Below are 10,069 nucleotides of genomic sequence, written 5' to 3'. Positions count from 1 at the left end.
CACAAAAACCAGTGCAAAACCATCAGTGTGGGTGTCCTGTTTTATATTACAAAAAACTCCTCTTGATATAGAATATAAAAAGGGGGGGATCACAGGAAATAAACATGATAAATTAGTGAGGAACATTTACAGTTTTCAAAATAGACTTTCGACCTAGGACCCATGGGGGAAGGGAAGAGGGGGCTTCTGGGAGATGGGTGCTGGGGCCTCGGCTGGTTTGGAGTCTCCGGTCTGGGCCCCTTAGGCATGGAGGAGCGAGAGGGACAAGAGAGCCTCCGAATCCCTCAGATGACTTCTGTTTCCCAAGATGCACACGCTCTGGAGCAGAAACCTGGCTTTCAGGCCAGGCTGTGTGGGTGTGACCAACAGCGGGCCTCTGCAGGCGGGCTGGAGGAGGTCTCCTTAGAGAGGTATCCCTAGCTCCACAGCCCCGTGGCCCTGCAGCCAGACCACCGCCAGCAGGACCTGTCCTCTATGACAGGTGCTGAGTCTGTATGTGAACCGGCCCAGTTAGATCGCAGTGCCTGGGAAGGGGGCAAGCCAGACTGGGGCTGGGCTCTGTCCTTCACCCTCGGACGGGTCGCAGGCAGCCTCGCAGATGGTCATGGCTGGAGGCTGCCCACTCGCCCTTTCCAGCCCCTGTGTGGGCAGCGGCGGACTCCGTGCTCCTTGGTGCCTTTCTGAAAGCTCTGGGGGACGAGGCTCACCATCCGCCCTCGAACCTGCCTCAGCCTGATGTTCCTCTGGGATCTGTGCTGCCTCCCACCGACCTTCCTGGGGCCGACAAGGGGTGGGAAGAATGGACACGACTGGAGATGGGAAGAGTGCATGCCAGAGGCCAGGCCTTTCTTACCTTGAAGTTCCCAGATTCTCCTGGCTGGTAGGGGACTAGAGGGGACCAGGAAGCCTGAGATGCCCCTAGATTAGAGCCACACAGCTGCCCCACGAGACCCTGAGTCCAGCTGTTGTTACTTTTGCTAAGCTCAGACCAGCCCTTTGCCTCTGCCAGGAAGCTGGAGCTGAGCATGTGGGCGGGGGATGGGTCTAGAGAGGAGCAAGTCCAAGGTCCTGCTTGTGCTGGGCTGGGCTACCCGCTAGCTGCAGAGGGCTCTGGGTCCCAGGGATGCCCGGTCGCTGGGGAGTTCATGGCCACACGTCTGGACTTCCAGGGACAATATGGAAAGCCCCTGCTTGGAGACCAGGAGCAGGGCCTGGGACTGGGAGAGAAGGGGGCAGCATCAGGATGGGATGGGGAAGGGGAGAGATGGGGAGGATCGTTACAGCAGGCACAGAGCTCAGGGCTGCATCTGTAAAGGGGGCTGGTGGCAGAGCCAGGAGGCATGGGGCTCCAGGCACAGCCCTGTCTCTCCCGGGGGCTGGCGGGCTGGGAGGCTGGAAGCAGACACAGGGTCTGGGATCCAGAATGGGCTCTCCCCAGACACCGAAGAGGGACTGTGGGGGAGGACAGCAGGCTCTGTGTTGCCCCTCCCACTGCCATGCCGTCACTAATCAAGCCTTGATTGTCTGGCCAACACCATCGATCCCCACACCACTGATCGGGATGACGCTGTCCTTCCCTCCCTCCCCCAACCGTGCCCAAACCTCCGATCCTCTGAACAGACCTGGCAGGCAGTCCTGATTCACTGGGGTGGAGGGATCTTGCAATACAGTTGCCAATACTGGTCTAGAATGCACGGCCTGTGTTTGAGGGACTGGTCTGTGGGTGCTGTGTGGGTGTGGGTCTAGGGGAAAACACCTCCCTACCTCAGCCTGGAAGAAACACTCAGAAGTGTGCTAGGACTCATGAAGGGTCAAGAAGCCATTTGGCAGCAGAAATGAGGTGTCTTGGAGCTCTTTTTAGCTGGAGAAAACGCGGATTGGGGGAGGCACTGTGTGGCCTTAACACTTTGGGGAGGGAGGGCAAGTGGAATGCCACAGGTGGAAGCAGAGAAAAACAGAGAACTCTCATGTGCACTGAGCTGATGCTAAGAAGTCAAAGCAGTCCAAAGACAAGTCTGTCTCAGGAGGTAGAAAGCTCCCCGTCCTTGGAGGTATGCAAGAAGAGGGTGGTGAAGTCTTGGCAGAAATCTTGTGGAAGACATCCAAGCCTCAGTTCTGGGAGGGGAGAGGAGAACCAGATGGTCTTGGGGATTCCTTCCAGCCCTGGGAGCCACAGAGTTGTTGGGAAACAGGGAAAGGGCTGGGCTTGTGGGAAGAGGTGGGCAGTGTAAAAAACTGACTGTAGTGTGTGTGTGTGTGTGTGTGTCCCTGGGGGCTTAGAAAGAAGTATGGGGAGGTGGGAAGGGAGGACAGTCCAGAATTTTCTTAGCTGTGGAGCTGGTAAGTTCTTGACCAGCTTGCTTTCTCTCTCCTGGGGAAGCCAGGATGCTGAGGCCAGGGAGGGGTGTGAGCATCAGACCTGCTGGGACCTACAGAGCCCTGGAAGGTGCAACAGGCAGCCAAGGGACCACTGGGTTCTTGTTCAGAATTGTCATGCATATGCTGTGTGACTGAATGTAAAATGGCCCCTCTCTGGGCTTTCCGGATTATTTGATCCAACAGCTGAGGGAAGCAAGGACTCTGCCAGCTAGGCCACACTTGGATCCAGTGTCTGCAGCCCACTCTTGACCCCAGCCCGAGGCAGGGACAACGCCACCAGAGGACCAGAGGTTGAACGTAGGTTCCAAGTTCTTAAGGACAAGGCGACCGAGTCTCCTTGGGGCCCTGGGGGGCTTTGTCGACCTCTGAGAGTTGCTTTTGCCTTTTGTTGTCTAGATCTGCACTTTCTTGGCAGCTGGAGCTGAGGAGAAGGCCCAGGCCCGCGACTGCCAGAGGCTGGTGGGACCGAGGAGGGAACCTGGCCCTGGGGTTCCTTTGGTCTCTAGTGCAGACAGCTTCCTGGGGTTTAGGCGCCGGGCCCCTGAAGAGAGCCCATGGCACCCACCCGGAGACCAGGCCGGGTCTAACAATCGTAGTTTCGTCTTCATTTTTTTTGTTAAAAAAATAGCTATTTTCCTCTGCCCCTTCTCCTGCCCGCTTATCGTGATCTCACCTCCTCCCCTGGGGCCAAGCGGGCAGGGGCGCGGGGGAGGGGAGGGCGTCGGGGGCTGGGCAGCGGTGGTGGGTGAGGCTTCAGGCTCCAGGTCACGTCCTCTACTGGATGCCCCGGAAGAGACACATGGCAAAGATCATGGCGAAAAGCTGCAGAAGTAGAAGTTGGCTTGTCAGGCTGGGCTTCCAGCCTGGCATGGGGCTGTCCCCTCCCAAGGGGAAGTAATCATCGGCCCAGCAAGGGGGCTCACCCATCACTGGGCACACTCCTGCGGGAGGATTCCTGGGGGCAAGCACCTTTTGCCAGCCACTGGCCTTTGTTGTGCAGCAGAGTCATGGAAAGAAGGGGGCTTTGGACATGGGTTCAAATCTAATTCCTCTATTTGCCAGCAGCAACTTGGGCCAAACGCATCCCTTCCATGAAGCCTGAGAGCTTCCCATGCGCCCAGCCCAGTCCTAAGTACTTTCTCAGAAATCTTCAACAGAGCAGAGGCAAGGCACAGAGAGGTCATGCGACCCACCTAAGGTCACACAGCGGCAAGTGTGGGAGCGGGGGGTTGGGTCTATGCTCTGACTCTGCAGCCTATACTCAGAAGTCCCATGCACTCCTCTTTCTAGCTCTCAGGAGCGGGGGAAGATGTAGCCCTTGCCAGAGTTGAGAGCACTATGACCCAACACCTCACTAGGGCCCTGGGTGGGAGGGGGTTGGGGGGTAGGGCAGGCAGAGACCCAGATTCAGGGATGCCCCTCTGACTAGAATGGCTGAGGCCCCCACAGGCAGGGGTCTTGCGTGTAGCAGAAGGGACAGTCCCCAGACCACAGGCTCCTCTGGTTGGGGAAGCGGCATGGGCAAGGTGAGGCTGGGACAGCGATCCAGTAAAAGTCCCTTTTTGGGAGCAGATTCCTGCCTCCCTTCGGGATGCAGCTAGGCTTGTGGGCCGGTGGTGAGGACAGCAGATCAAGAATACAGACATTGTCTAACAAGACTCTAGGACAGCCTGGCCAGGCATGGAGTCCTCACCCTCTGCCATCCTTAGGACGCCCAGCCGCAACCGTGGCCTGGGAACACAGTAGTAGTACCATTTTGCAGAAGGGTCCTCTATAGCTCAGAGGCCCCCTCTGGGGAGAGGCAGAGCTGGGAGTCATCCCCAAAAGCCCATGTCCTTCCTGAGCGGGACACATGCCTGTGATTCCCGCAGTCCCAGCAGATTTATCTGTCCCTGTTCATTGTGTCCCCCTGCCCTATGAGAGACCCGCTTTACCTGGAACGATGCTGGCATACAGTAGGGACTCAATCTATGCTTGCCGAATGAACGAATAAATCACCCCTCCCCCCCCATCCCCAGTAGTCTCCACAAAACGGCTCCACGCGGGGCTGGAGGACGCCCTGAGAAGCTGAGCAAAGTGACATTTCTGGTGCGGGGCATTCTGGACACCTACTCTCCCCCCTACCCCCACCTGCCTAAGGAGGGACAGGGAGGCTGTGGCTCGGGCTGCCTGACTTCGTTTCCCCGCGTGCCCAGGCCTGGCTGAGGCCCAGGAGTGGCCTTTCCTGGAGATGGTCAGTGCCAAGTCCGGGAGCTGGCGGGAGAAGGGAGGGGCAGCTCCGTCCGTTGGCGGAAGCGCCACCTCGTGGCGGCGGCCGGACTCTGCAGCCGCCTCCCTTTCATGCCCCCCCCCCACCCGCCACACCCCGGACTGGGGAGAAGGGGGTTCATTAAGACCACCCTTGTGAGGTCGACGAGGCCCCAGAGGCCCTGAGCTTCCCACAGAGAAAGGGGCCTGATCTGGACGCACAAGCCGCAGCCCCTCCCACAAGGCAGCGGTGTTGATTCTCCGTCAAGGGTTCACTCTGGACCTTGGGGGAGGCTTAGCCAGAGAGGAACAGGGATGGGGTGGGGGGCTGCGGGGGGCAGTGGGAGGAAGACTGTGGGATGACTCTCAGAGCCTGCCAACTCACTGCTGGAGGCTTGCTCAGATGAGCCCAGAGTCCTACAGTGACTCGGGCAACAGACAGACTCCCCTGGGCTTCCCATACCACAGTCCCTGCAGCGGGGGACCCATTGGGTCCTGGATTTAGGATGTGGAGACTGAGGTGGGCTGGGCAGTGCAGGCTATGGGGGATCTCCCCGAGACCCTGTGTGTGCCTTGCTTTTGGGGAGCCAGAGAAATGGGGGACTTTTACTTACCTCAATGGCCAGCACTCCTATGGCGAGGGCTCCAGCCAGGTAGACATAAGTTTCAAAAGTGTTGAGGATCACTGTGTAACAGCCCTGGGAAGGAAGGACCAGAGGTGAGGCCATAGCTGGAGACAGTCTGGGGTAAGGGGCCAGCATCAGGACCGAAGTATGAAGCCTGGGAACTGGCCTGGGGCCCCAAAACTCGGGCAGCAGTAGGCTTACCCTGTTGAACCCCTGTTGGCACCTTTGGGTGGGCCTCCCCCAAGGTCCAGAGCCCATCCCTCCAGGCCCCTCTAAGTGGACGGATTCCTGTGCTATTACTGATCTCTCAAGCAGTGCTGGGGATACACACACTGAGACAGAGGTGGATACAGACACATGGAGAGAGCGGGAGTGGCCCTTTTGATGCCCTCACCTTGAGCCAGTCTTGCCCTGCTCACTGTGCTCCTGCCCTACTGGCCTTCCTCTGTTGGTTCCTGGAGCACACCCCATGTTCTTTCCCACCCCAGGGCCTTTGCACATGCTGCTCTTGCTCTCTGGCTGGAATGCTTTTCCCATGCCGGGAAAAATGAGGGTGTAGCACTTTATGTGGACAGTTATAGCAGCCCCCACACTCACAACCTGCCAGGGAGCACGTGGGGGAGCACTGCGGATAAAGGAGAGAGATGTGATGCTGTGGGGAGAGAGGGCTTAAGATCACCCACAGAGATGGGAAATATGGATGGTTTCCTATTTGTGGTCACCCCTCTGGCATGGAGTCAAGCTCTAGCAAGGTCATCATCTACTGGGAGACCCCCTGATTCGTTTCCAGCAGGAGAACACATCCCTGACTTGCCTGGGTGACTGTCTTGGCCCAGGGAAGGTTGAGAAGAGCCGGAGAAACTGCTCTGGTGGGTTTGAGTCTGGGTATTCATTATGGGTCACCTTCTTGAGGGATTTGCTCATTTCTGCTCATTAGAGGTCAATGGTAAACAGTGGTGGACTAACTCAACATCCACAGAGGAGTGCCTTCTGCTTCGGCCCTTGGTGGCCATGTAACCGAGTCCTGGCTATCCAGGTCTATACAGATGTCCACTGGGGCTTTCTGGGAAAGACAGTGGTGCCACACTTTCCCTTCTCTCTGTCTTAAACGTGGCTGGGATGTCTGGAGCCATGGCAGCCGTTTTGCCACCAAGGAAAGGCCACAAAGATTATGGAGGCCAGGCTTTGACAGACAGGACAAAGCTACTGATGTAATGGGGAAAGCCATTGCCTTCCAGAATTCTTGCTATGTGTGAAACACAGGGGGCATCTGCATGAGCCCCTTGAGGTGGGTTACATTCAGACTTTTACTCACTGATTCAAGACTGGGATGGGGATGCCAAGGAGAAAAGGATTCCAGAAAAGGATCTCATGAGAAACAGAAGCACCACGAACTCAGGCAGCTGCACAGGGACCTTCCCAAGGAGCTCGGATTCCAAAGTCATGCCCAGGAGACGGAAGGGGGTGTCATCATTGAGGATGAGCCCAGAAATAGGAAGCTTACGAGGGTGAGACTCTACAGGAACAGGGCCCATGAGGAGCCTTCCTGAACAATCCACAGGTGGCCTCAGGACATCGGTTTGGCTCTGGGCGCCGGGTATCCCAAACAGCAGGGCCTTAGACAAGCTAGACGTTCCTTTGCCTTTTGTAGAAAGCTGAGGTGGTCCATGTGTTTTGTGGAGCTGTCCGTGGCCCAGACTCCTCTCCTAACGCCCTGACAACCTAGGGGGACACCCTTCATGGCCAGGTCCTGGGGGAAAGGAGGAGGGACTGGCCCAGGGCTTTCTCTTAAGGACGGGACACAAGCAGTACCCTTGTACCACTTCTGCTTGCCTCTCCTTGGCCACTGCCTGGTCCCCTGACCTCACTGCCGGGGAAGTAGGAAGTGCCACTTTTCCCTGGTGGCGATGGCATCACGCCACCTTTCCAAGGAGGACAGCCAGTTGGCTCTGCGACGATATGAGGAAGCTGAGGTCCAGAAAGGGTGTCATGGTCCAGGCTTGCCGGACCTCAAAGCCTGAGCCCTCCCGTGCCTCCCCTCCATGTCCTGCAGCCTCTCTGGGAGGCTGAGACCCAAGCCCCTTGGTGGCCCTCCCTGCCCCGAGCTCACAGTGGCCTGATCTCAGGGCCCCTGAATGTCATCACCTGATACCATGTGTGCGGCAGGGAGTGGTGCTAAGTTCCAAGCTGTATCCGGAAAGACCTCATCAGAGGGCCCGGGGCAGGCCTCAGCATGCGGCCCCCCTCCACGGGGCTCTCCGAGGCCTGCCCTGTGGCCCCCATCCCAGGCCCTTCCAGCTTGGCATCTGGTTTTCTTTTCTTTTTTGTGATCATAACCATGTGAAATTATTACTTCTAGTTTGCTCCTTGGTTAGCATGAGCTTCCTTCAACTAGATCATGAGCCCCTTGTCTCCTGCCTCCTGCTGTGTCCCCTGCATCTGGAAGTTTCCCAGGAGAGCCTCATGAGAAGCCTAATCAAGGGAGGGGTGTGGGGTGTGTCCTGGGCTCATCCTTGTTCTCCCCCTGACACCCCCTGCCTGGTCTCTCACACCCCCATCGAGGGGCCAGGGGCCCAGGGAGGATTGCTGCTCCGTGGGAGGGAGGCACCAAATACAAGGGCACGATTTGTCTCACAGCGGGGGTGGGGGGGAAGCAGGTGCCGTGTGTCCCCCAGAGACGGCACGTGCCAGAAAGAAAAGGCTTTCTTCCCAGGACCCAGATAAAGTCCTCAGGTGGCAAGAGAAGCAAAGAGTCTGATAGTTTCCCTGACCTTGGAGGGGAACCTTGCCCCCTGGGGGTCAGAAGGGGCTTCTATATGGCACAGAAGGTGAGCTTCCCCCAAAATAAGATCTAAGGAGGGGCCCCCTCTATGTAATTCAGTTTGGGCTCCAACCAGCACTGTCAGAAGCTCAGGGAGAGCCCCGCCTGGAACACAGCGGAGTCTCAGCTCCCCTTCAGCCCCAGACCAAAGGCCCACTCCTCCGGCTGGGCCATCGCGGCCCCATCTGCCACCCTCATCCTTCCTCTACTTCAGCTGGATCCCAGGGGCTTGCTTCCTAGCCCCACTGAGGAGTCGCCTACAGTGACCACCCCTCCAGGCGATGGCTGGGGTGCTCCAGAGCCTCCGTGCCAGCATCGCCCCCCCCCCCCCCACCCAGCTCTGGCCATCCAAGGCCCCCTGCCTGGGGAGCAGGGCCTGGTACCTGCTTGTTCAGGAACAGGTCCCTTCCCAGCAGACACTCCTCCCTGCTCAGCAGGACCCCATCCCGAGTCTGCGGTTCTCTCCGACAGCAGGCCTCAGGCACCTCGTCGCTGTCCAGAGTCAGCAGTCGGAAAACTGATGCAAACCGGAAGTCTTCGGGCCCGTTGACGCCACAGCAGCCAAACTAGGAGGACAGAGAAGGGAAGAGTCTGGCAGGGGAGGTGGTGGGAGCTGGGCCCAGGGGGCAGAGGTGGCCAGACAGCCTCCCTCAAGACCCCCATAAGGCAAGGAGCAGAGTCAAGACTCAGCTAGGGGCTGACTCTGTCTGCTGCTCCTGTGTGACCCTGGGAAAGTCACTCAACCTCTCTGAGCCTCCAGTGCCCTTCTGTGTAAAATGGGGGGTGATGGTGACAATGACAGCCCAGAACGCTGCGTGGATGGCGATTCTGAGGCCCAGTCTGGGCTCAGTGGGCCAGCCCTGATCAGTTGGTGATGTCTGGTACAGGTCCGTGAGCCAAGTGGGCTCTGGAGGCAGAACGGTCGCTGCACCTGGCATCATGGCTTTGAATGCTCATGGCATCCCTGGGGGCGTCACTCACCGTGATCATGACCGAGTTCCAGGTGGCAGAGAAGACATCTGTGTCATTGTTGCCCTGGTAGTGCTTGGTGAGCTCCTTGGTGAAGAACTCGCGCGTGAGCTGGAGGGAGAGGCAGAGTGTGGGCTAAGATCCCCCTCCCTGCCACCAGCAGCTTGGGGCACCCTGCCTCAGCCTGGTCTCTTCAGCTAGCTGCTTCTGGAGGAGAGGCAAGGCCTCAGGGCCCCAGGGTCGGGGATTCTCCCAAGCCACTACCTTGGGGTGGCTCCTGAGTCCCCACTCCAGGGTGTGTGCCCCCCAGCCCCGATCACTGGGAGCCCCCGGATCACCAGCTGGAATAGGAAGTCGACACACACACCTCTGGGCGGCGAGCCCAGAAGCTCTCTCCACCCTGCAGCTCTTCTCAGAAGCAGGGTTTATCCAGGGTGGGGGACTTGCCCCTCACCCCACTCCCTCCCCTCTAAGCTGTTCCTCAGAGGCACGTGTGCCCCAGGTCCCTGGCCCTGAAGAAGGGAGTCTGCAGATCCGGTTTCCAAAGGTCCTGGGAAGGCGCCCCCGCCCTCCACATATTCTCCTCGGGCCTCCCCACCATCCTCCCTTCCATCCTCCCTGCTGCCGTGAAAGGACTGGGCCCCGCGTGGTGCCGGCTGGAAGGCTGCCTCTTCCTCTCTGTCCACGGCTTGCCTTCCTGTTCCTCCGGACCAGCTTGTGTGTCCAGACCCCTCACCCCTCTCTTTCCCTCCCCCTCCTGTTTCCAGGCATCCCCCGTGGCTGGCCGTGCCTGGCTCCTATAGGCTCAGGACGGGGCTGGTGCCCTGGGTGGTTGGAGCTCCTGGAAAAAGGTGGCTGGTGAGGGCAAGTTGCCCAAACTGCATACTGGCCGGGACCTCAACCGAGAGGGCCCTGCTCTGTCCTCCTGCATGTCACATACCCCAGGGCCTGGGGACAGCCTCGCCAACTAGCCTCTGCCAAACGACTATTGCTGGGCATGCTATGGAATGGAAGATTCCAGAATCAG

General features: G+C 58.6%; 1 protein-coding gene across 4 annotated transcripts in view; it reads right to left on the bottom strand.

Annotated features, from left to right (window-relative positions):
* Window positions 1-1,278: 1,278 nt before the first annotated feature.
* Window positions 1,279-10,069, bottom strand: part of TSPAN18 (tetraspanin 18) — a 174,431-nt gene continuing 165,640 nt past the window's right edge. For 3 of the 4 annotated variants that reach the window (XM_032840682.1, XM_032840684.1, XM_032840685.1), the window contains 3 exons: window positions 9,055-9,153; window positions 8,457-8,639; window positions 5,105-5,324 (listed from right to left, as the gene is read on the bottom strand). In XM_032840682.1, the coding sequence (XP_032696573.1) occupies window positions 5,166-5,324; window positions 8,457-8,639; window positions 9,055-9,153 (441 nt within the window). In that variant the 3' untranslated portion in view covers window positions 5,105-5,165. Of the gene's footprint in view, window positions 3,202-5,104; window positions 5,325-8,456; window positions 8,640-9,054; window positions 9,154-10,069 lie in introns of those variants that run through there. The other variant, XM_032840686.1, reaches the window with a different exon arrangement.

This window comes from Lontra canadensis, unplaced genomic scaffold (genome assembly GCF_010015895.1).
Source record: "Lontra canadensis isolate GAN:19392208 unplaced genomic scaffold, GSC_riverotter_1.0 scaffold115, whole genome shotgun sequence".
In the NCBI taxonomy this organism is placed as follows: domain Eukaryota; kingdom Metazoa; phylum Chordata; class Mammalia; order Carnivora; family Mustelidae; genus Lontra; species Lontra canadensis.
Note: the sequence above shows the minus strand (reverse complement) of the source record. Positions and strands in the feature narration are given on the sequence as shown.